This window comes from Nannospalax galili, unplaced genomic scaffold (genome assembly GCF_000622305.1).
Source record: "Nannospalax galili isolate Female #2095 unplaced genomic scaffold, S.galili_v1.0 scaffold589, whole genome shotgun sequence".
In the NCBI taxonomy this organism is placed as follows: domain Eukaryota; kingdom Metazoa; phylum Chordata; class Mammalia; order Rodentia; family Spalacidae; genus Nannospalax; species Nannospalax galili.
In genome coordinates this window covers 352,340-378,542 of record NW_008360324.1, presented here as the reverse complement: position 1 = coordinate 378,542, position 26,203 = coordinate 352,340, and the positions used below count along the sequence as shown (strand labels likewise).

General features: G+C 45.4%; 1 protein-coding gene across 1 annotated transcript in view; it reads left to right on the top strand.

Moving 5' to 3' along the window:
- Positions 1–26,203, top strand: part of A2ml1 (alpha-2-macroglobulin like 1) — a 43,139-nt gene that overhangs the window by 6,856 nt on the left and 10,080 nt on the right. Inside the window, exons 5-27 of the mRNA XM_008825496.1 lie at positions 473–632; positions 1,116–1,200; positions 2,274–2,400; positions 2,818–2,932; positions 3,806–3,915; positions 5,320–5,487; positions 6,833–7,060; positions 10,218–10,278; positions 10,717–10,862; positions 11,773–11,922; positions 12,507–12,701; positions 14,245–14,338; positions 14,707–14,818; positions 15,199–15,427; positions 15,993–16,119; positions 17,792–17,913; positions 19,091–19,142; positions 19,656–19,739; positions 21,692–21,868; positions 22,029–22,110; positions 22,416–22,572; positions 25,293–25,367; positions 25,721–25,883. Of these exons, the coding sequence (XP_008823718.1) occupies positions 473–632; positions 1,116–1,200; positions 2,274–2,400; positions 2,818–2,932; positions 3,806–3,915; positions 5,320–5,487; positions 6,833–7,060; positions 10,218–10,278; positions 10,717–10,862; positions 11,773–11,922; positions 12,507–12,701; positions 14,245–14,338; positions 14,707–14,818; positions 15,199–15,427; positions 15,993–16,119; positions 17,792–17,913; positions 19,091–19,142; positions 19,656–19,739; positions 21,692–21,868; positions 22,029–22,110; positions 22,416–22,572; positions 25,293–25,367; positions 25,721–25,883 (3,019 nt within the window). The remainder of the gene's footprint in view (positions 1–472; positions 633–1,115; positions 1,201–2,273; positions 2,401–2,817; positions 2,933–3,805; positions 3,916–5,319; positions 5,488–6,832; positions 7,061–10,217; positions 10,279–10,716; positions 10,863–11,772; positions 11,923–12,506; positions 12,702–14,244; positions 14,339–14,706; positions 14,819–15,198; positions 15,428–15,992; positions 16,120–17,791; positions 17,914–19,090; positions 19,143–19,655; positions 19,740–21,691; positions 21,869–22,028; positions 22,111–22,415; positions 22,573–25,292; positions 25,368–25,720; positions 25,884–26,203) is intronic.

The following is a 26,203-nucleotide window of genomic DNA, read 5'->3' as shown; positions in this document are numbered from 1 at the left end:
TGTTTCTTTTGTTTTTGAATAATTTTTTTTGTGTGTGTGTGGGAAGTTACTTATTTTTGATCTTTTTGAGACAGGATCTCCCTGTAGCCCCAGTGGGCTTGGAATTCACAGAGGTCTACCTGGCTCTGTCTCCCGGCTCTGTCTCCCGAGTGCTGGGACCAAAGGCATCTGCCAACACGCCTAACTTTTGTTTTTGTTTTATTTTTATGTGTACAAGTGTTTTTCTTGCATGTATGTCAGTACACGACATATGCCTACAGGGGCCAGAAGAGGCTGTCAGATCCTCTGGAACTGGAGTTACAGACAGTTGTTAGCTGCCATGTGGGTGCTGGGAACTGAACCCAGGTCCTCTGCAAGGGCAGCCAGTGATCTTAACTGCTGAGCCATCTCTCCAACCACCTTTCCCTGCTTTTTGATGTGCTGAGCAGGAAGCAAATAGCCACGTCATGAAGTTTCTCTTTATTGGACACAGGATCCAAATAGCAACAGGATTGCACAGTGGCTGGACGTGATACCCAGACAAGGCATTGTGGACTTATCCTTTCGACTGGCACCAGAGGCAACGCTGGGCACCTACACCATTACAGTGGCCGAGGGCAAGACCTTTGGCACTTTCAGTGTGGAGGAATATGGTAGGTGGGGAAATTAACAAGGCAAAGGATTGGGCACAATCTTGCTTCAAAATCAGCAAAGGTAAAGGGGAAGGAATAGTTTATTTATTTATTATTATTTATTTCCTAAACATATTTTACTTATTTTTATTTCATGACTGTATTGCCTATGTGAATGTAAGTGCAGTGCCCACCTAGGTCAGAAGAGGGCATTGGACCCTCTGGAACTGGAGTTATGGGTGGTTGTTAGCCACCATGTGGGTGCTGGGAACTGAACCCTGGTCCTCTACAAGAGCAGCCAGTGTTCTTAACTGCTGAGCCATCTCTCCAACCCCTTATTCATTTTAAAATCAGTGCTAACCAAGCTAATAACTTCAGGAATAATTTTATTTCAACAATGTTCCATTAATTAACTGGTTAATTTAATTATCACTGTTTTCCGACTGCTCTGTAACTACTAATTGTGCCAAGACCTCCTCTTATGTCTCTTTCTGCCATCCCCAGTGCTGCCCAAGTTTAAGATAGAAGTGTTGGAACCGAAGCAATTATTGACGGTGGCAGAATCCTTCTTTGTGAAAATATGTTGCAGGTAGGAGCAGAGGTTCTAGAGCTGGTAGAGATTAAAGCTTCGGCGAGAGGTGATGAGGGAGTGTTACTAGGAAGGGACTATACAGCTGATTACAACTCAGGATATTTTGTGTAGCTTGGAGTCACGGGTCATCCAGGAAGTTTTCCAAGCATGTTTCTGCTCTGACTTTCCATTATTAAATGAGTCAAGATTATGGATTTAATTTCTTCTATGTGTTGAGTACAATATTGAATCCCATGGGGAGATAAGAGAAAGGAGGCCGAAGTCTGGTGGTACTGTCCTGTCATCCCAGTTGCTCAGGAGGCGGAGGCTGGAGGATTAAAAGTTATGGTCTTCCAGGGCTACAGAGAAAGTTCAAGGCTGGCATGGGCAACTTAGTGAGGCCTTGTCTCAAAAGAGAAGGTACCAAAGAAGTTGGGCTTGGCACACACTTTTAATCCCTTCACTGGGAGGCAGTGGCAGAGGCAGGCAGATCTGGCCTGGTCTACATGGTGAGATCCAGCCTGGTCTACATGGTGAGTTCCAGGTCTGCTGGGCCTACAGGAGACCCTGTCTCAAAACAAAACAAGAAAGGCCACAGAAGAGCTGTGGAAAAATTGTTTGAACAAAGCTCTGGGTTGAATCCTCGGTACCAAAGAGGCAAAGAAGGGAGAAAGGAAGGAAGAGAGGGAGGGAGGGAATTAATATTTAGTGAGGGCCAATTCTGTTGCAGGCAGCATGAAAGGAAGTTTATCTGTCAGATCTTTTTAAAACTCTTCCAGCAAGCTGTGTGGTTGGTGGCATCATCCCTACTTTACACAAATGTGATTATGTAAAATATACAGGCTGGGCTGGGGTGTAGCTTAGTGGTGGAGAAATTACCCAAAATGCACAAGGCTCTGGATTAGACCCCTAGCACAGTGAAAAAGAGAAGGGTGCAAGGAAGGGAGGGAGGGAGGGAGGGAGGGAGGGAGGAAACAAACAGCTAGAACACAGCAGGGCTTTCTGAGCACTGGAGACTGGGGCATGGAAGGAAGGAAGAAGGCTGCATCTCAGGGAGTTTCACAACTGGCTTTTTGTGCTTTTCTTGCCAGATACACATACGGGAAACCGGTGCAAGGGGCGGTGCAGGCAGCACTGTGTCAGAAGGCACATCCGTACTGGTACCGGAAGGTGGAAGAGCAGCAGCTGCCTGACAAGTGCAGAAACCTCTCAGGACAGGTGAGGCTCGAAGAGAAACCTTATCCACATGGATTCCAAAGAATCAGTAAGCCAGTGGGGAAAAGCTGTCAAAAGCCCAGTGTGCAAGTCTCACAGGATCATTATCTCAGTTCCAAAGAACGCAGCAGTGCTGACTGTCCTGAGCACAGCTTCCCAGTCTGCCCTGGCGTCGAGAAATTAACCTCAGCTGTGTAAGAGTCGACATTCCAGTGCTCTTCTACCCTTTTTGTATAGCCCGGGGTTTCAAAGATGCTGCAGGATAGCGAATGTGTAGGTGTATAAGCCATGTTACCAGAGAGCTTTGTATTTTAAAGATGGATAAATTAAGGCATGGGGATCAGTGACTGCTTCTACACTGTGAAGTGGAAGTAGGGATTGGATTACCCATCCTGCCCCTCTCTCTGGTTGCCTCCACAGCTTGACAAAGCAGGGTGCTTCTCGGCTTCTGTGGACATGTCCACCTTCCAACTTACTGGATATAGGTACAGCCACAGCATCAACATGGTCGCTTCGGTGGTGGAGGAAGGGACTGGTAAGAGGGGTACTCCCTGGTTCATTAAGAAACGAGACTGGGCTGGGAGTGATGGTGCACTCCTTTAATTCCAGTGCTTGGGAGGCAGAGACAGGCAGATCTTGAGTTCAAGGCCAGCCTCCTCTACTAGTTCCAAGTCTGCTGGGCCTATAGGAAACCGTCTCTCAAAACTAAAAGCAAAAAACAACAACAAAAAAAACAATTAAACAACAGCAACAACAAAAGAAGAAGATTTAGTACCTACCTCACAAGTGTTTGGGCAGTGCTCTGTACCCAGTTCACAGTTCACAGTTCACTATCCCTGCCATCTTGCTACCTATCTACCCTGGAGTTAGTTTGAATTTTTGGTTAGAAAATAATTCAGCTTTGGGACTAGAGAGACGGATCAATGGTTAAAAGCAGTGGCTGCTCCTAGCACCCACATGGTGGCTAACAACAGTCCATAACTCCAGTTCCAGGGCGATCTGACTCCCTCTTCTGGCCTCCACGGGCATTGCATGCACCTGGTGCACTTATGTGTATCCAGGCAAAAACTCATGTGCATCATAAAATACAAATAAATAAACTTTAGGGGCTGGAGAGATGGCTCAGTGGTTAAGAGCACCGGCTGCTCTTGCAGAGGACTCAGGTTTGGTTCCCAGCACCCACATGATGGCTAACAACTCTTGTAACTCCAGTTCCATGTACCACTGCACGATGTGGGTGCACTTACATACGTGCAGGAAACACTCATATACATAAAATTTAAAAAATTTTAAATTAAAAAAATATATATTCAACTTCATGCTCTCTATACCACCACACCCTCTGGAATTTTATGTTAAACATGGGATCTCAGGACTTAGAACACTATACATCTGTCTCCCTCTGCAGGACTGGAGGCCAATACCACCCAGGACATCTCCTTTACCTCAAAAATGGGATCAATAACTTTTGAAGATACTAATACTTTTTATTACCCCAGTTTCCCCTTCAGCGGGAAGGTATGTTGCAACTCGTCTCTGCATAGAGCAAAACAAAACAATCAAAAAACTCCGTTGACCTATCCACTTCAGGCTGTTTTTCTGAATGCTGTATGCAATATTCACTCATTTGATCTACAACACTTCTGTGGGGTAGACTTTATTATTTGGCCCCATTTTACAAATGAAAAGACTGAGGCAAGAGAAATTAAGTGATTCCCCCCCCCAAGTTATATAGTTACTAATTCGTAAGACCAAGTCATCTATAACGAATGTTCTTAACTCCTTGTGCTGTGCCTTGAGCGAGTTCTGGGACTGTCTTAACACCAGGGGCTTTTCTTGTCTCGTTCACATCTTTGATTTCAGGAGTTGCAGTGCGTTTAGAGAGGTCATGTAGTCTGGGCACCTGTGTCTAGGTGAAGTTAACATCACACTTCTCAGCAGAGACCCATTCATAGCTTTTAAAGCATTTTCTTTATAGATTTCTTGATTTTCTGTTAGTGTCTAACTGAACTTCCCCCTTCTTTGAGCAGGGCAGTGCCTCCTCTTCTTCCTCCTCCTCTTTATTTTTTCCTGTTAGATTTTTTTGAGAGTCTGGCTAGTTAACCCAAGTTGACCTAGAACTCTTAGTTCTCCTACCTCAGCCTCCCAAGTGCTGGGTTACAGGCCACCACACCTAGCTGCTTATCTCTTTTATTTCCCAAACAAATGAGCAACACAATAATTTTAGATATTTAGATTCATTTATTCCTAGTCATCTTATCTATACCAAAGGTAGATCCAGATGTCTTTAGACCTTAAATATTGGGGAGGCGAAGAAGACTCTATTTAAGGAAAAAAAAAAAAAAAAAAGCCAAGGCAGGAGAACAGAATTTGAGGTTAGTTGGGCTATATAGCAAGACCTTATCAAAACAAACTAACGAAAACAAAATTAAAACAATGTACAGAAGTTCGGAAGAGGCCTGTGCTGGTGAAGGGCTTGTTAGCTACATGGCAAACCTGGCTCTACTTCAGGCTGTTACTTCTGTGGGTTTCTAGAGCTGGGAATGTAGCTCAGTTGGTAAGGCACTTGCCCAGCATGTCAAAGCCTGGGCTTGATCCCTGGCATCCTATTAAATAGGCGTGGTAGTACATGCTTATAATCTTAGCACTTGAAGGTAGAAGCAGGAGGATCTGAAGTTGAAGGTCATCCTTGGCTATGTAATGAGTTAAGGGCTAGCTTGGGCTACATGAGACTTCGTCTTAAAAACAAAACAAAGAACGACCTCTGTGTGTTTCTCATTTCTCACTGTTAGAATCACATTTGTCTTTTTCTGGGCTTTTTTCAGAAATATATTCTTGGAATTTCTGTTACCAAGTGGTAACATCTCATGTTCAAGCTTACTCTTAACCTAATTCTAAAACCCCAAAACCTTCACCCTGCAGATAAGAGTTAGGGGCCATGATGACTCAGTCCTCAAGAATCACCCAGTGTTCCTGGTGATTCATGGCATAAATGGAACCAGCAACTGGACCCTGACTACTGACAACAATGGCCTCGCTCCCTTCACACTGGATACGGTCACCTGGAACGCGATGCACGTTTCTCTGGAGGTGAGCCCTAGGGAGGCAGGTCCCGGACAGGAAGCCCTCCCTGGAGGACAACTTCACTGCTTCTCTTTCAATCCTTCCCTCAACTTCTAACTTCATCCAACTCTTGGATTCACTAGTCCTACAGAAGATTTTTATTTGATCCTTTCTCTTTTTTATATTAATCAAATAAAAACCCTTTATACCCAAATCCTTACTTATATAACTTTACCTTATAACTCAGCCTCATCTCTGACTGATGATACATATGAAATTGAGGGAGAAAAACGATTCCAAGTGAGGCCTTTTGACTCCTCCTTCACACCTTTCCCTACTACTTGTAAAAGTGGCTCTGTTGGTCAGTTTTCTATCATTTGACAAAGTTTCTGGAGTGAATGGTTTGAAAGGAGAAAAGGTTTAGTGTGGCTTATGGGTCCAGAGTTTTCAGCCCGTGGTCACTTGGTCCTGTTGCTTTGGGTCTGTAGCACAGTATGTCACAGTAGGAGCAGATGGTGGAGATGAAAGTAAAGAGAGAAAGAGAGAGTGAGAATGAGAGAGAGAGAGAGAGAGAGAGAGAGAGAGAGAGAGAGAGAGAGAGAGAGAGAGAGAGAGAGAGAGAGAGAGGAGAGTGTGTTGGGGGCTGCCAGAGTCCTAATGTCCCTTCAGGGGCATGCCCCCAGTGACCTAACTTCCTCCCTCAGATTCTACTGCTAAAGGATCATTCCACCTTCCCATCGTGTCTCTGGCTGGGAATCAAGCCTCCAGCAGATGTCCTTCGGGGAACAAGCCATAATAAGGATCCAAGCCATAATAAGGTCCACCAAGAGAGCTGCAGATTTTAGGTAGTTTGTAAGGAAGGCTGCTTATTCAGTTATCAGCTGCCACAAAGATGCTGTCAACATTCTCAAGTAATCATGAGTCTCTGTCAGAGGACAAGAAGCATTCACTGCATTCACTGCTCCTTCATTCATGGTGGTCAGTTAGGCAGCTGATCTTGGTGGACCTTGGTGTATGTCTGTGGGTCTGCTGGCTCCAAGCTGGTGCTCTCCCTTGTCTTGCCCACACTGTAGTCTTATGGCAGTGATGAAGTGTAAGAACAGGGGTTGACCCAACAGGGCTTTTCCAAGTCTCTAAACATGTTGCATATGCTAACATCGTGTTGCTAACAAGGAGTTACTTGGGAGGCCCACAGACAGGCAGAGAAGGTATATAATTATCTGGGGAAAACTATTGGTACAAGAAGTACCTGGTCAATTGGTACAATTGATGGGGTCAATCACAGGCAGTGAGGATTTGAGAGAAATCTCTGTGGTTGAGGTATATGCTAAAAAGATATTCTCTCTCTCTCTTTCTCCCCCCCCCCGACCAGGGAAAGTTCCAAATGGAAGATTTAGTATATAATCTAGAAGAAGTGCCTCATTACTACCAAAACGCATACCTGCACCTGAATCCCTTCTATAACACTACCCACAGCTTCCTGGGCATCCGGCAGACAAGTGGCCTGGTGAGGTGTGGCCAGCCCCAGGAGGTTTTGGTGGACTATTCCATTGATCCGGCAGATGCAAGCTCTGATCAAGAAGTCATCTTCTCCTACTATGTGAGCTGGGAAATGGGGTCTTGTGAAAGGGTACTGAGAAAGAAAAGGAGTGAGGGGAAGGGCTGGAGAGATGGCTCAGAGGTTAGGAGCACGGGCTGTTTTTGTAGAAGACCAGGATTCAGTTCCCAGCACCCAACGTGGCAGCTAACAACTGTCCATACATGACTCCAGTGCTACCCAGTTTCAGGGGATCCAGTGCTCTCTTCTGGCCTCCGCAGGCATTGCACACATGTGATGCACTTACATACAGGCTGACAAAGACACTCATACACATAAAACAATAAGTTTTTTTAATAAAAAGAGTAAGAGGAGTTAGCAAGAGAAGATGAATAGATACCTACATGGAGACATAATGCAGGACATATAGAATTATAGAATTTTAGAGGCACATTAAAAAATATTGAGATACTCAAAAACTGGGTGTGGTGGTTCATACGTACAACCCCAGCACTTGGGAGGTGGAGGCAGGAGGATCAGTTCACAGAGTCTCAGTCATATAGTGATCCAGATAGGCTCAAGAGATCTCTCCCCCAAACAAAGGTAATTATTATAAGAACAGGTGAAAGAAAATTGAAAAATATACTCTATGTAACTTACTCTGTTACAAATATTATCAGTCCAATATTAAGTCAATGTAATAGAAATTATTAATGTCCTTTATGTTCTTGGGCTTGGGATGTAGCTCACGTGGCACAGTGCTTACCTGTCATGCATGAAGCCCTGTGTTCGATCACCAGCACCACATAAACTGGGCATATTGGTATATGCCTCATCCTAGCACTTGGGAGGTAACAGCAGAAGGATGAGAAGTTTAAGGTCATTCTAGGCTACATAGTGAGTTCAAGGCTGGCCTGGGCTAAATTTGACCCTATCTCAACAAACAAAAACAAACAAAACAAAAATCAGTTGCGCATGTGGCCCATGCTTATAATTTCAGCACTCAGAAGGCAGAGGCAGAAGGATTGCCTACAAGTTCAAGGCCAGTCTGGGCTCAGTGGTTAAGAGCAGTGGCTGCTCTTGCAGAGGACCTGGGGTTCGATTACCAGCAAAACATGGGGGCTAACAACCATCCATAACTACAGTTCTAGGGGGATCCGACTCTCTCTTCTCACCTCCTTGGGCATTACATGACACAGGTGCATTTACATACATGCAAGCAATACACTCATACACATAAAATAAAAATAATAAATTAAAAAATTTTTTAAAAGAACAAAAAAGATATTTTACATTCTCTCTTTCAACTAAGTCTTTCAAGCAGCACACATTTAATCCTTAAAGCATACCCCAGTTTGAATTAGCTGCATTTCAATAATCAATACTGAATATCACAAAGCCAATATTTGCACGAACCTGCTGTCTACTGTATCTCCCACCATCTTAAAATGAAGGAAGGAAACTGTTGATAAAGAATCTTTGAGCAGAAACCCAGGGCAATGGTATAGGAACATAAAATGAGAAGTAAGTAAGAAAATGTCGTTGACCAGAGCCACAAAAAAGTGAGTGGAAAGGGAGGGGGGATGTGAGACTCAGAAAAAATCTTGTTCTACATTAAACTTTTAATTTAATTCTACTTTTTGTAGTGCTGAGAATTGAACCCAGTAAGCACTCTGCCACTGAGTTATGCCCCTCATCCTTCACTGCCATGCACATACACAGACACACAAAATACACATATATATATCTCTTTGTTCTAGTGATTGAGACAACATCCCACTGTGTAGCCCAGGCTGGCTTGGAACTCTTGGTACTCCCCCTGCCTCAGCTCCCCCATGGATGGGATTATAGGTATGTGTTACCATGATTGGTTGGTTTATACTTTAAATTATTATTATTGTGTGTGATGTGTATATGTGCACACGTGCTGTGACAAGTGTATAGTTTTCAGAGAACAATTTTATTGAGTTGGTTCTCATCTTCTACCTCTCTGTGGGTTCTCAGGATTGATTGAACTGAACTCTCCAGGTATGTATAGCAAATGCCTTTGCTATATGTATATATAGCAATGTATATATCTACATGGATATATTGAAACAGGGTCTCTCTGTAGCCCCAGCTGGCCTGGAACTTTCTATATAGACCAGGCTGGCCTTGAACTCACAGAGATCCACCTGCCTCTGCCTCCCGAGTACTGGAATTAAAGGCATGCACCACCATGCCTGGCTATGGTCTATATTTTTTTAATTTTTAATTTTTTTCTTTTTGGCATATTTGAGACAGTGTTTCCCTGTAGCCCCAGCTGGTCTGGAACTCACTATGTAGACCAGGTTAGCCTAGAACTCACAGAGATCTGCCTGCCTCTACCTCCTGAGTTGTGGGATTGAAGGAGCGTGCTACCACGTCAGGCCTTGGTCTATATTTTTAAAGAGATCTTCTAAACATAAAATTAACATTGATAGAAGCCCTGTTGGGAAAGCTGAATCACAGACTGGTAGACTGAAAGCCATGCATAGAGATAAGTCAGTTACTGGCCATTAATGGTTCCAAGTCTTCTTGCTCCTCTGTCCTTTCAGTTGCTGAGAACGTCACTCCTCTGGATCACTCCAGTGTCTTCTTTTATTTCATTGTCTTCAGCAACCGAAAAACAATCATCTTGAGCCAACAGAATTCAGAGGGATGTATGGAAAATAATAGAGTTAGTACTCTACTTCAACAGAGAGTCCACAGGAAGGAGTTAGGAGGGAAGAATGCTCCTCCAGGATTCAGATGTCAGAAAGGCTCTGGATAGTTTAAGATTCACTTTCATTGAGTTGAACTGTATTATTAATGAAAAAGGTTATGGGGATGGATTTTAGCTGATTTTATGTTACAAGGGTTATAAAACAATAAAATACAAAAATCTACAAGAAGTCCTGGATAGCTATCTCCTGTGAGAGATATGCTGTCTGGCTGGATCCTTCGACCCACAGCTGTGGCTGTCAGTCAAACCTCCTCCTGGAGGAAGAGCCACCAGCACCTGTGGGCAGCATCCTGCCTCTGGTAACAGATGGCTGCTGGGTGAGGTGAAGGAGGCACTGATGCAGGCTTAGAGCTATGAAAAGAGCAGTCTTCAGAGAGGGCTGAAGAGATGCTCCTCAGGTCCAGCCCAAGTGACTCTGTAACTTCTGAGTGTTCACTGTTTTGTTTTGTTTGTTTGTTTCCCCAATATCTTCCTTAGGTAACAGGGAGAGGAACTTTGGAGATGGAAGGACAGAAACATCTGAATTTTAAGGAGAAAGGTAAGTGTACATGGCTCTCCTGGAACTAAAAAGATGCCAGGTAGTCAGGTGTGGTGGCACATGCCTTTAATCCTAGCACTTGGGACACAGAGGCAGGTGGATCTTTGTGAGTTCAAGGCCAGCCTGGTCTACACAGCAAGTTCCAAGCCAGTTGGGGCTACAGGGAGACCCTGTCTCAAAAAGACAAATAAATAAATAAAAAATAAATTAATAATAAATAAGTAAAAGAAGTAAAAAAGATACCTTAAAATTCCAGAGAATAGTTCTCATACACAGAAGTAGCTGGGACGGAATGCTAACAATGATCATACACTAGAAAAGGAAGCAGCATGCACCACGAGGCCCGAGACCAGCGCCCAGAGAAGAGGAATGTGTGTTGAGAATGGTGTGGGTAGGTGATGTGCAGCCCCATTTCCTGAGTCCCCTCTTCTCTTTCAGGACTGAAAGGCTCCTTCTCTCTCTCACTGACCTTCACCTCCAGACTAGCCCCTTCCCCTTCCCTCCTTATCTACGCCATTTTCCCCAGCGGAGGTGTCATAGCTGACAAAATTCAGTTCTCCATGGAGATGTGCTTTGACAATCAGGTATGCTGGCATCTTGTGTGTGCTGGAGTTGGAGACAAGGCAGGTTCAGGGAAATCTGAAGATAACATGGGAGTTGGTTGTCACATTGTACTTGTGTCTTTAGTGTTTTAAATTTGTGCTAAAACTGCTTTTCTCCTTTTCTTTAAAAAGTCATGCCAGAGCTAGAGCTGGGAGGAGGACTGTGAATTCAGAGTTAGCCTAAACTATAGTGAGACTCTGTCTCAAAAAGTAAAAAGGGGGCTGGAGAGATGGCTCAGCGTTAAGAGCACTAATTGCTCTTGCAGAAGACTGGGGTTGGTTCCCAGCACCTACATGGCAGCTAGAAACCATGTGTAACTCCAGTTCTAGGGGATCTAATGCCCTCTTCTGACCCCCATGGACATTGTACAACATGGGTGTACTTACATACATGCAGGCAATACATCCTACACATAAGAAATGAAAATAATAAATAAAATATTTAGAAAAAAGGTACAAAGGAAGTCATGCCAAAAATTGAATGTTTTATACAGCTGTTCCATATATTCTGTTTCTTCGTTCCCTTCCCCTCCTCTCTCTTCCCTCCCTTCCCTTTACTTTGGACAGCTATGTAGTCCAGGCTGACTTTGAACTTGTGGTGACTCTCCTGCCTCTGTCTTCCAAGTGCTGAGATTATAGGTATGTTCCACTACACCTGGCCATATATTCTCATTCTTTCCAATTTTTTCCTCTAAACTTTCACACTTTTCCCACCATTTTTCATCTGTTTTATAACATACTAGGTCAGAAGAGCAAGAATTCAAATAAGTGCAACCGTGATGGGATGGGTTGGATCCCAGGCTTGGGCACGCTGGTTCATGATTCAGGTCACATTGCTTCCCCTGCCGTCCAGGCTGATGCCATCCCCATTGCATACCTTTCTTCTCCCCAGGTTTCTCTGGGCTTCTCACCTTCCCAGCAGCTTCCAGGAGCAGATGTGGAGCTACAGCTGCAGGCAGCTCCTGGGTCCCTGTGTGCACTCCGGGCCGTGGATGAGAGTGTCCTGCTGCTAAGGCCAGAGAGCCAGCTGAGCAACACCTCTGTGGGTGCTGTGGGTGGGGGTGGGCAATGGAAGCAGTGAAGAGGAAATCGGACTGCATCAGAGCAAGGGAGTGTGAAGAGTCTTAGGAAGATGATACACCAACATAAAGGTGATAGAAAAGATGGCGAGGAAACGAAGAGCCCAGTGTGGTTGCACATGCATGTAATGCCAGTGCTGGGGAGGCTGAGGCAGGTTATTGGGTCATGGCCAGCGTGAGCTGCATAGCCCAATCTCAAAAGATAGAAAGGAAGGAAGCGTGAGCTGCATAGCCCAATCTCAAAAGATAGAAAGGAAGGAAAGAAGAAGGAAGGGAGGGAGGGAGGGAGGCAGGGAGGGAGTAAAAGAAATGGTATGTGAAAGAAATAATATAGATGCTGATAAGGAGGATGATATGGACATAGGAATGAGGATCAGAAAAAGGTGTGATGGAGATTCTAGAAAGTAAGGAAAGTAATGATGATTGGCTAGATAAAGAGAGACAGGTACAGAAGAGAAATAACGCAGGGAGCTGAGGCAGTAGAATGGGACAGGCTCCCTGGCTGATTTCAGAGCATCAGATTTGGTTTCCTCTTCTCTCATCTCAGGTCTACCGGATGTTTCCATCTTGGTACAATCACTATCCCTACCAAGTGGATGAATACGATGAGTGCCCAGTGATCAGCCCCTGGGACTTGCCTGGACCCCTTCTTAATCCTGTGCCCAGAGGGGGACCCATCAGGCATTCCATCACCTGGCGACCCTGGCTCTATGAAGGAGCAGACGTGTTCAGTTTCTTCCAGGTGGATATTCTGACACATGGGTAAAACGGTGGTGAGAAAGGGGAAAGGGAATCCACGGCAGAGAGGCTGATGTGGGCGCTGGCGGGAAGAAAGGCCGGAAGATGTGAGGTAGTCTTTCTTGGCTCTTCTGCCCGAAGAGGTTGTCTAGTGTATTAACTTTTCTGTTGCTGTGATAAAACACCATGACCAAGGCAACTTATAGAAGGAAGATTTCTTTTGCTTAGGGTTCCAGATGGAGAGTCCATAATGACCAGGGAGGCAGGGCGGCAGGCGGTGGCGGGAGCAGACAGCAGCTGAGCGCTTACATCTTTAAGCAATCTTAGGAAGGAGAGACTAACTGAAAGTGGGCATGGCTATATATGTTCAAAGCCTGTCCCCATTGACATGCTTCATCCAGCGTGGCTACACCTCCTAAAGGCTCCATGACCCTCCCCAAACAGTACCATGAACTGGAGACCAAGTGTCCGAATACTTGGAGCATATGGGGGACATTCTCATTCAAACCACCACAAAATGTGAGAGAAGCACTCTTCAAGGCTGTTGCTCTGGTCCTCCTCTTTCTATGGTCCTCAAATGTGATCACCCAGGAAGGACCATTAGGGATGTAACCCAGAAATCTGCATCACTATTTTTTTTTAAATGTATTTTATGCTGGATGTGGTACACACCCTTAATCCCAGCACTCAGGAGGCAGAGGCAAGTGGATCTCTGTGAGATCAAGGCCAGCCTGGTCTACATAGCAAGTTCTGGGCAGCTGGGGCTCCAGAGAGAGCCTGTGTCAACAACAATATGTATTTTATACCTGTGTTGTGAACAGGGCTTGGGATGCTGTACGAGCCAAGTCTGACCAGGTATCTATGTCAGTGGTCGTGTCTTTACCTGCATATTTTCTCTAATGGTTGGCTATTCATAATGCTCATTGTATTTTTGTAGAATGATTAAGCTGATATGGTCTTTGTCCTCAGAAAGCTGAGAATGTAAGTCAAATAGTAAGGCCATGGTGACTAACATTTGGAAGAAGCATTAAACATTTTTATTTTTGCCTGGGTGTGGTGGTGCACACCTTTAGTCCCAGCACTCAGGAGGCAGAGGCAAGCAGATTGTTGTGAATTCAAGGCAAGCCTGGTCTACATAGTGAGTTCAGGTCAGCTGGGGCTACAGGGAGATTCTGTCTTAAAAAGACAAAAACCAAAACCAAAACAACAACAACAAAAACCTTTATTTTTAATGAATTTAAGGCTGAATTAGGGCTCATTAGTCTATGCAACATTGAAATCTTATGCAACATTGTCTTTCTTTGTGGTGTGGGGATGGAACCTGGGGCGGTGTATGCTGTGCATGCTCTGGGTCACTGAGCTACACTGCCAGACCAGAAGCAACCTGATCTTGGTGGTTGAATAACAGGTAATAACAATCAGTCTCACTATTAGTAAGAAAAGAATATTTTAGTTCAACCCATTGTGGATAGAACTCCTTGGAATAGGTGTCACGATAGGTTAAGGGTACTTTTATATATACTTCTGGTCTCTTTGCCATCTATTAGGGCATAGGCTTGAAAGTACTGTCAAATGCCAAAATCAAGAAGCCCGTCGACTGCAGTCACCGACCTCCACGCTACAGCACTGCCATGGGGCAAGGTAAGCTGCCTCTGTGGTCTTCGGGTTTGTGGAGACACTCCTCTATAGAACCCTGAAAGCCTCCTTTTTGCCTCCTTCTCAGATCAGTGATGGCTTGTGCGTCATAGATGCGGGAAGTTTTCAGCGTCTTTGTCCCCCAGAAGGGCTTTTGGAGCTTGAATCCCTTCTGTGCTCAGTTCTCTAGCTGAAGCTCTGATCTCGGCTTACCCAGTGGCCTTTCTGAGTAGCCCTGTTCTTGGCAGCCTTTCCTCTTTGTCTGAGTGACGACTGCCTGCTTTGCTCTGAATTACTCGCTACCTGTCTCACCTCAGTGCATCTCACAATGGAAGCCTTCTGTTTTCCGAAATTCTCCTTAGGCTTGTCAGCAGGTGGCGGTATTGCCTCAAAGCCTGGTTTCGCCTCTGCACCACTCCAGACAGAGAGCTCCCAAGTCCGGCAGTATTTCCCTGAGACCTGGCTCTGGGAACTGTTTCCTGTTGGGTAAGTGATGCGGCAAAAGCACAGTGTGGAGTCCACCCAGAACTCAGCATCAGATCCATTTGAAGAATCTCGGTGTCAGAAACCCATTCATTCCCTTAACAAATTCACACTTCATATCTACACAGAGTAGATGGCATCTGCACTCTAAATCCATGCCAAAGCAAAGAACGCACCTCCTCCATGCTCATTTTAAGTCACAAGCCATTCCACCATGTCACACCTTCCATATTTGTAGGCCTCGCTCATTTGACATTCACACTGAGATTCACATTTCCCTAGTACAGCTGTCTTTTCTCTATCACCATAGATTCCCTCCTGCAGGTCAGTTCACCACACGGTCTGCACTCCCTCGCCTCACATGGGTTCTTGTGTTCTCACAGTAACTCCGGGAAGGAGGTGGTCCAAGTCACAGTTCCTGATACCATCACTGAGTGGAAGGCCATGACATTTTGTACCTCTCCATCCAGAGGCTTTGGCCTTTCACCTACTGTTGGGCTAACTGCTTTCCAGCCATTCTTTGTGGATCTGACGCTCCCTTACTCAGTGGTTCGAGGGGAATCCTTCCGCCTTACTGCCACTGTCTTCAATTATCTAAAGGATTGCATCAGGGTGAGAATGGGGATACAAGAAGCAGGTGAAGCCCTGGAGCCCACAGCCCATCACAAGTCTGTCCCTAAATTGGAAGCAGACCAATTTTCTCTTGGACATGCCCCTGACGGTGTGCCAGTCCCTGATTTTCCTTAAGCCACTAGGGGCTGTCTCCTGTGTGTATAGCCCCCTCCTCCCCTCCTCTACCCTCCCCTCCCCTCCCTTCCTTTCCTTTCCTTCCTCCCTTCCTTCCATGGTACTGTGACTTGAACCCATGACTTCAAGCATGCTAGGCAAGTGCTCTACCACTGAGCTACATCCCCAGTCCTCTTTTTAAAATTTATACTTTTACTCTTTGGCAATTTTATACATGTATATGATGTATTTTGATCTTTTTCACCACCCATTTCCCCCTCTCATTCCCATCCCAGTGTGCCTTTCACTTATTATTTTAAGGCACAGTCTCACTAAATTGCCCAGGCTGGCCTTGTACTGGCTTCTCCTGCCTCAGCCTTCTAAGTAGTTAAGATTACAGGCCTGCACCACCACGCCCGGCTCTCACATCCTTTATTTCCTAAACATTCAGGTTCAGACTAGCCTGGCAGCATCAGATGAGTACCAGGTGGAATCATGGGCAGATTGTCAGGCCTCCAACTGCCTCTGTGTTGATGAAGCAAAAAGCTGTCACTGGAATATCACAGCTGTCAAGCTGGGTAAGAGAAGGGAGAGATGGGCAGGGATGTCAACAGGGTCTGGAGCTAGCCTTTCCTCTGCTGCATTTCCAGGCATCTCCTTCCTCTTTCTTCCACATCCCCTCCTGAGACTATAAGTAAATAGCAGACTCTGATAGATGTCCACACAAATCCATCCAATCTGGAATATTCTGAGAGTGAAAGGAGAACCTTTGGGACCTGTAGCAAGACAAGGAACATATGGTCCTGTAATTGCTCAAACACTCACTGTAGGGCAGGCATTATTCTGAATGCTTTTTACATGTATTACCTATGTCATTTCATCCTCACACCAACCCACCAGATGGCTGGCTGTCATGGAGTAAATCCCTGCAGTCAAAAGTATGGCCTTTGGTGTAGTAATTATACATGACCATAAAACTTAATGGATTAGAAGAACAAACATTCATTCATTCATAGTTACATGTATTCCAGGCTTGCCTCAAATTCACTAAGTAGCTGAGGCTGCCCTAGAACTTCTGATTCTCCTGCTTCTACCTCTCCAGTGTAAGGGTTATAGGCATGTGCTACCACACCCTATTTATGTGGTATTGAGGACAGGACCCAGGGCTTCATGCATGCTAGACAAGCTATCTAGTAAAGCTACATCCCTGGCCTAAGAATAAACATCTAAAATATTTTATTATTTTTATTTTATGTGTATGAGGTATTACCTGCATGTAGGTAGGTGCATCTGTGTCATGCATTGCCAAAGGAGATCAGAAGAGGGCATTGGATCCCTTGGAACTAAGTTATGAATGGTTGTTAGCTGCCATGTGGGTACTGTGAATCAAACCCAGGTCCTCTGCAAGAGTAGCCAGTGCTAACTGCTGAGCCATCTCTCCAGCCCCCAAAGAACACACATTTATTGTAGTTTCTAAGGGTCACTCATCAAGTCCAGCTTAGCTAGGTACCTCTGGTCAAGGTCTATCAAGAAGTTCAAGCTTTCAGTTGGGGCTGTGGTCTCAGCTGAAGACTTGATAAAAAAGGATCTACTTTCAAGCTCAGTTCAAAGCCCCTGGTTCTCACAGGCTGATGGACTGAGGGCCACAGTTCTTGACCTCAGTTGTCAGCTGAAGATCCGTGTCTCATGACGAGTCTTCTCTGAGCTGCCTTGTCACATATTAGTTGTCTCCCCACGTATTAGCGGTCTCCCTCCAGAGCACATGGCTGGCAGGTGTGCACACTAGAGAGAATCTGCAGTCTTTGTAAAACCGAATAGTGGATGAGACAGTCCATTACTTCTGCTCTGTCTCATCACTAGATGTGAGTTACTTGGACTGGGGGTGTGGCTTAGTGGTAGAGTGTTGGCCTAGAATGCATTATGAAGCCCCAGTACCATCCTCAGCACTAAAAAACAAACAAGCCCTCTTCCCCAAATGGAGTCGCTCAGTCTAGTCCACCCTGCAACGGAGGAAGCAGGGGATTCTTCCCCCATAGAGCCACCTACCACACTGTACCAGCATCATTGTCACTGCCTGGGAGTGCGAGGAATGCAGAATGCAGGCCCTAGGCAGGCTTCTTGAGTCAGGGTTTGCACTAGGACAGGATCCTAACCAGGCCGTGACAGTTTGAGACTGAGCTAATGGGGAAGAGGTGTTATTGGTACCTCTGGTACTAAGGCTAATGCCCTCTGTTCCTTCTCTCTCCTCAGGTCATGTTAACTTTACCATTACTACAAAGATTCTAGACAGCAATGAACTCTGTGGGGGCCAGAAAGGGTTTGTCCCCAAAAGGGGTCAGAGTGACACACTTATCAAACCAGTTCTTGTCAAGGTGAGTGTCTGGCAGACCTGGGCACAAAGGCAGAGACAGTAACACACAGGATACCCAATACCTGCCACTTCATCTCACAGCCCTCACACTCCATCTCCAGTCTGATAGTGTCTGCTTTCTCCTTTCTGGACCCCTCTGTCCTTAACCCATATCTATGGCCTGTGAAAATGCTAATGTGGTGCCTGGTTCACTGTAGATAACCAATGAATGTTAGTTTCCCTTGTTAAAATCCCTGACTTTATCATCGACTCCCCCTTCTTTTAAAAAAAAATTATTTTTATTTTACGTGTATGAGCGTATTGCCTGCATGTAAGTACACCCATGTCATGCAATGCCCCTGGAGGTCAGAAGAGGGCACTGGATTTTTCCCTGGAACTGGAGTTATAGACAGCCACCATGTGGGTGCTGGGATTTGAATCCAGGTTCTCTGCAAGAGCAGCCAGTACTCTTAACCACCGAGTCATCTCTCCAGCCCCGTCAACTGTTCCTTTAACCCCTCATAAACCTCATTGTTAATTTTGCCTCTTAAAAATTTCCTAAAGTTGTCCCTAGCTGTAGGCTGTGCTCAGAAAGAATTTATTGAAAGAACCTATCCCTGGGTTGAAACAGAGTCCTAAGTTTAAAAAAATTAAAAATTAGGCTGGGTATGTTGGTACATGCCTTTAATCCCAGCACTTGGGAGGCAAATCTCTGTGAGTTCAAGGCCAGCCTGGTCTACCTCGTGAGTTCCAGGACAGCTGGGGCTACATAGAGACCCTCTCTCAAAAAGAACAAAAAAAATTTTTAAATTAAAAATCTCCCTTCTGTTAAGTTCTGGGGGCTGTCGGTACACAAGGACAGCCTCTTCTCCCCATCTTTGGTCCTTCTGTCCCTGTGTCATTCATACCTGATAGTCACTCCATTATTTTTATTTATTTATTTTTTAAATTTATTTTATGTGTATGAGTGTTTTGCCTACATGAATGTAGGTGTACTACATGTATGAAATGCCTGCAGAGGCCAGAAGAGGGTATCGGATCCCCTGGAACTGGAATTATGGATGGTTGTTAGCCACCCACCCTTTGGGTGCTGGGAACTGAATGTCCATCCTCTACAAGAGCAGTCAGCACTCTTAACTGCTGAGCCCTCTGTCCAGTCCCAGCTCCATTGTTTTGTCTTCATGTCTCTCCTTATGCAGCCTGAAGGAGTCCTTGTGGAGAAAACTCACAGCGCATTGCTCTGCCCAAAAGGTGAGTAGGCCTGAAGGGGCAGGTAGGGAGAAGTTCTTTGGGCAACAGAGGATTTATACATGGCAAAGGAGGAATGCGCTGGGTGTGGTGGTGCAACCTGCAATCCTAATTGAGTGCAGAAACTGGAGGATCATCTTGAGTTTGAGGCCTTCCTAGTCAATACAGAGAGTTCCAGGCTAGCCAGGGCTACATAGAGACCCTGTCGCAACAAAGCAAAACAAAACAAAAACAAAAAGAGGAATATGCAGGACAAGAAGGGAGAGTCTCAGTTGTCATCCCTGCTGGGACCAAGGAACTGAGGGCAGGATTGAAAAGAGAATTTTAAGGAGCACATACATGACTCCATGGAATTTATTTTCATCAAAGGTCATTATGAATTGGCTTAAACACATCTGCCTCTATCCCACAGAAAGCGGTGGGTATAGATCATAGCACACGATTGTGTGATTCAGGCTTGAGAAGCCCCTTATATCTCCTTTTACCTCCCATGTCACCTTTTCTCTGTGGTCACAGGAGAGGTAGCTTTAGAATCCATCTCCCTGGAGCTTCCTGTGGATGCTGTTCCTGACTCGGCCAAGGCTTATGTTACTGCTCTAGGTAAGCAGCTGGTAATCTTGCTCAAAGAGGAAAAGGTAAGTTAGAGGCTGCAAAGGAGGAGCCGGGAAGCACATGAACGTGAAGGAGGTGTGCCCAGCCAGAAAGAAGAAAAATAAGCCTGGCACAACAGTAATGTAGAGGGATCACATGTCCAATTAAAAATGAAGGAGTTGTTGGGGGCTGGGGAAATGGCTCAGTGGTTATGAGATCTTCAGAGGATCCAGGTGTAATCCGTAATGCCTATGCCACATAGCTTACAACCACCTGTAACCCCATAACCCCAGTCTAGGGACTTTGCTACTCAGTTCTGGCCTCTGAGGGCACCTGCATGCAAGTGCACAGACAGACAGACAGACAGACACACACACACACACACAAATCTTAAGCCAGGCATACATGGTGGCTCATGCCTTCAATCCCATCATTTGAGAAGCAGAGACAGGTGGATATCTGTGAGTTCCAGGTCAGCCTGGTCTTCTTAGTGAGTTTCAGGCCAGCCAGAGTTACACGGTGAGACTCTGTCCCTGTCCCAAACATAAATGATTAAGTAAATAATTAAAATAAATCTTTAACAAGAAATAAAGAGAGCAGGAGGAAGCTCACTATCACAGATGTCCGACACATTTCAGTTTAGGGTGTCTAGTAACTGGGTAGAGAGGAGACAAAATGTTTGCCACGGCCATTTACCTATGAAGCAGGTGAGTACAGCTAAGGAGGGCAGCGGCCACGTTTATGCAAACAGCACACTTCACGCCTTTAGGGGACCAGTGGAAGTGAGCTTGACACTTGCATCCAACTTGCCACTGAATCCCGCCACAACCTGAACAAAGTCACAAAATACCCCACGTTGGTGAAACGGTGATAGTAATTCACTTCCCAGGACTGACGTGGAGACGGAAATCCGTGACGTAGGTGTGCCTGCCACCTCGATGTCTAGCACCTGTGTTGCTGGCTGACTATTCAGCTCTTTATTCTCACCCCTCTGAGATGCTGTGCAGGTCATTTTCTGTTTTGGCTGCTTTATCGGTAACTCTGATACTGCAGTTATCTTACCGTAGTGTATCAACTCAAGATAGTTGTCTTCACGCCGAGAACAGGGGCCATGCCATTTTCCTTTCTGTTCCTCACGGATTTCTATAATATAGTTGACATTCAGTACATGTTTGTAGATTTGAATCAAACCTAATGTCTAAAACGGAAGCATGAATGAGTGCCAATGTCAGGTTTATGGAGTGTGTGATGGGTCAGTAGCTATAACTTGGAGAAAGTATCAGGATTGTGGGTGTATGGGAGGAGTGTGATCATTTGGGTGAATTTACATGCAGTTGAGGAACTTAGATATCAAGTCTAAGTATGGTAGTTTTGTTCTATCACTTGTCATCTCTGGCAGCATGCCCACGTAAAAACCATGAACTGAACTTGCTTAGATGGCCCATGTGCCTTCTTGAGTTCCAATACCTTGTACATACCCAGTATTACTGTACTATATTAAAATATTTTATAATAAACATCATTATATTATAATTGCCTGTCCCTCTGACTGTGAGCTCCTTAAAGGTAGAGAACGTATCTCACTGTTGTCTCTCAGGGCACACAGTAGGTCCTCAGTAAATGATAACTAATAAATGTTTGTCAAATAATTCATAGCCTTTAAGAATTCCTTCTGGGGCTGGAGAGATGGCTTAGCAGTTAAGAACACTGGTTGTTCTTGCAGAAGACCCAGGTTCGAATCCCAGCACCCACATGGCAGCTAACAACTGTCCATAACTCCAGTTCCAGGGGATCTGACAGCCTCTTCTGTCTTCCGCGAGCATTGCGTGACATGGGTGCACTTACCTACATGCAGACAATACACACATACACATAAATTAAAAATATTAAAATATTAAAGAAAAAGAAAGAATTCCTTCTTACCTCTAGCATCTTCTTTCTTTCTCCATTTGGACCTCCAGGAGACATCATGGGCACAGCTCTGCAGCACCTTGATGGTCTGATACAGATGCCTAGTGGCTGTGGGGAGCAGAACATGATCATTTTTGCCCCCATCATCTATGTCTTGCAGTACCTGGAGAAGACAGGTCTGCTGACTGAGGAAATCAGGTCCCGAGCAGTGGGCTTTCTGAAGATAGGTAAGTTGGATCTTTCTTTCTGGGATACTCTTCTCCAGGTCTTACCATAGGTTGACAAGCTACAGGGAAGTTTAGTCTCTGAAGTGTCCCACATCCTTGGGAAGGTTGGAGACATGTTTCGAAGTTGTTATGAGGTCTAAAACCACATCTGGTTTCTCAGGGTACCAGAAGGAGCTGATGTACAAACACAGCAATGGCTCATACAGTGCCTTTGGAGAGCAGGACGGAAACGGCAATACATGGTAACACTGACCACTTCCCGATGGGTTCTGTACTCTAGAGTTTAATTCTTAAGCTACTTTCTGCCTCTCCCCATAACCCAATTCCTCTTGCACTCAGCCTTTTGCTTCTATAATACTGAAACTAACTCATATCTGGTCCAGTCCCTCACTCTTCCCCCAGACCTTGTGCAGCCCCAGTTCACCCTTTTCTGGGCCTCCGATGCATTGTGTCTTGGTTCCCCTTCTGGAACCAGAACAAACTGGGCATAGGCACTGTCACCTCGAGATTCCCCCTTCCTACCACGTTTTCCTCATTATCCATGCAGGCTGACAGCCTTTGTCACAAAATGTTTTGGCCAAGCTCAGAAATTCATCTTTATCGATGACAAGAACATCCAGGATGCTCTCAAGTGGATGGCAGGAAACCAGCTTCCTAGCGGCTGCTATGCTAACGTGGGAAAGCTCCTGCACACTGCTATGAAGGTGGGGATTCACCCAGGGGCCTGTAGCCTCCACTGTGTCTGGGAGGAACTCACACCTCAGACTGAGGGGAATCAAATGAGCTCTGGTTGGGAAGTTGGTTTTTCAGGTCTACCCCTGCCGTAGGCAGTTTTGGTCAAGTGCTTACCAGTCTGGGCGTCAGTTTTCATGTCTGTAGAATGAGATTGGTTTTCCAAGTGTGGTCTTCAGTTCAGCATCACCAGGGAATTTGTTTGAAATACAAATCCTTGCTCCCAGCCCAGACCCAGTGAGTGGAAACTGGGAGTGTGAGCCAGCAACCTGTGATGATTCTGACAGATGCTGAAGTTTCAGGCCTGGACCAGACAATCTCTGGGCTTGTTGTTTCCCCTCAAATGGGAAGCAGAGCCATTTCCCAGTGTCTTTTGTAAGGGGTTTACTCTGTACCGGGTACTGTTCTCAGTGTGTCAATACTTAATATTTACAACAAGTCAGTGAATCAAGTCCTGGCATGTTGTGATGAAGCTCATTTATAGAAGAAAATAAGGCACAGAGACACAGTAAACTGCCCAAGCCGCGTGCCAGTAGGTGGCAGGACGTCCTGGCATGTTGTGATGAAGCTCATTTATAGAAGAAAATAAGGCACAGAGCCCAAGCCGCGTGCCAGTAGGTGGCAGGATCAAGATTTGAAGCCTCGTGGTCAGACCTCAAAGGCACTACTCTTGCCCATGTACTTACATTTCCTCCACTCCTTCCATATTGGTATTTTTCCTGTCGCTGAGGAAATACTCTGACAGAAACAATTCAAGGAAGGAAGGGTTTATTTTGGCTCATGGCTTGAAAGTATAGTCCGTCATGTCAGGAAGTCACAGCATGGGATCTTGAGGAGGTAGCTGGTCCCCATGTATCTGCAATCAGGAGGCAGAGATGAATGTCCATGTTCAGCTCACGTCCTCCTTTTTCTATAGTCCAGGGTTCCAGCCCAAGGAATGGTGTTGCCCACATTCAGGGTGTGTCTTCCCACCCCAGTTAATCTAGATAGCCCCTCACAAGCACGCCCAGAGGTTTGTCTCCTAGGTGATCCTATCCTGCCAAGATGACTATCAAGTGGGCTGGAGACATGGCTCAGCAGTTAAGAGCACTGGCTGCTCTTGCAGAAGACCCAGGTTCTGCTCCCAGCACTCACATGGCAGCTTAGGACCACCTGTAACTCCAGTTCCAGGGGACCTGCTACCCTCTTCTGGCCTCCACAGGCATTGCATGCATGCGGTGCACTTACATACATGCAGGCAATGCACTTATACATACAAAATAAAACATTTTTAAAAGATGACAATTTTAAACATCACACCTCCTAACTAGAGGATAAGGTGCAGGGATTCTGGATAACACCCATTTCAGAGCACACCAAGGGAAGGAGATTTGTACAATCTTTCCTGGCAAAATCATTTCCATTGATGTTCTAGGACTGGGATTAAAAATCATGAGCACTAGAATCAACTCTCCATAGAGGATTCATTAGTATTCCTGATGCAGATCCTGTCTCTGTGTCTTCTTCCTCTCTTGCATACCTTGTGGTGGTCAGCTTTCCAGCACTGTGAGAAAATGCTTGAGGAGAAAAATGTTTATTTTGACTCACATTCAGGGATTTCAATCCATGATTGCCTGGCTCCATTGCTTCAGACCTGTGGTGGTATGATTTATCATATGGGGCCTGTGATAGAGACAGCTCACTTCGTGGAAGACAGGAAGTGGGGTAGGGGGGTAGGGAGGAGATCCCAGTGGCCCCTTCAAAGGCACATCTCCAATAACCTAACTTCCTCCAACCATGCCCCACCCCCAAAGGTTGTACCACCTCCCAATAGCATCACGAGCTGGGGACCAAGCCTTCAACACATGGGTAGTTACTCTTCCATGCGGTGTGACATGTTCTGGGAGGTACAAGACAGGAGTTGAGTGGAACAAGATCCCAGAGGTTTTCCCCCCTTCTTTCTTACCAGAGCCAACCAGTCCATTAAGAAACTTAGTACCTGGGGCTGGAGAGATGGCTCAACAGTTAAAAATACTGGCTGTTCCTTTAGAAGACCTGGGTTCGAATCCCAGCACCCACATGGCAGCTAACAACAGTCCGTAACTCCAGTTCCAGGAGATCCACAGCCTCTTCTCCTCTGTGGGCACTGCATGACACAGGTGCATTTATCTACATGTAGGCAATACACGCATATACATAAAATTTATATATATATATAAAAGAAACTTAGTACCTGTGTGAAGTTTGGTGGTTTGGCAGGAGAGCTCTGTGGCTTCAAATCCATTTAATGTTTTTAAGGACTTACTTTCTTATCTATAGAATAAAGGTACTAGTTGAGATTAGGTAGTTTTTTCAAACTTTCTAGGCTCTTTCTGGGGAAGGTGTTAAGTAGGGAAGGTTTGACTTTAATCTTCCCCAGTGAAGGCGCTGGGCTTGTGCTTCCTGGGAGAGTTCCCTGGGAGGAGGCTGTCAGTGACAATGTGGTGATTCTCTCCTTGTTTCTCCCCCTTCTAACCTCTAAGTTAACTCCTCGTGGCTTTCTAAATGCCCACCCAGTTGGCAGTCTCATGTCGCCTCACCTTACAGTGTCCTGGGCAAGGACACATTTTTTTTTTAAAGTAATCATTCCAGTGCAGGGGTTCATTTTGCAACCTGCACAGGATTCTTAGAGGTGCTGGCCACTGCTCTGAGTCCTGTCTCCATTTCTCCACAGGGTGGTGTTGACGACGAGGTTTCCTTGACTGCCTACATCACAGCAGCGCTGCTGGAGATGGGAAAGACTGTAGATGTGAGTTTTCCAGCTCCTTTCTTGTTTTGCATATTTTTAGACACATTGACCCATCTCTGGCTCTATTCACCCTTTATTTTATCTTTTTATTGTGTGTCTACACACGTTCATGTGTGTGCCTGTGTGCACGCCACAGTGCACTTGCGGAGGTAAGGCATCTTGCTGGAGTTGGTTCTCTTCTTCCAGCGTATGGATTTTGTGTATCAAACTCAGGTCATCAGACTTGGTGGAAAGTGCCTTTGTCCGCTTAGCCATCTCACTGATGTCTTAGTCACCCTTTTAAAGCCAACCTTATCACTTCCCGTTTTATGGGGAATGTCGTATGAATTCAGGTCTTCATCTTCACCTTTTAGGACCCAATGGTGAGTCAAGGGCTGCGGTGTCTCAGGAATTCCGTCACCTCCACCAGCAGTCTCTACACACAGGCCCTGTTGGCATATACTTTCTCTCTGGCGGGAGAAATGGAAGTCAGAAGTGCCCTTCTGCAGAAGCTGGATGGACAGGCCATCACCTCAGGTACGTTGGTTACGCTAGCTGTCCTCTGGAACTGTGAAAGTATGCTGTGAGTTATCTGGCATTTTCTGAGGTAGCCTCTGCCTCACATATGTTCAGACCTAGGATTTACTTGGGTAAAAGTTAAGTCAGAAAGAAGCTCATTGTTGAGAGTGTTGTGAAAAAGTCCATTTGAGTCCTTAGAGGACATCACTATACTTTGAATATGAAGAAAAGTCGATAATAGAAGCTGGTCAGATTTATTCGTGGTGTAGAATCAGCATTTTGGAGAGGTTGGTATAAGCTCAATTTGGATAGACTTAGAATAATATTTTAAAATATTT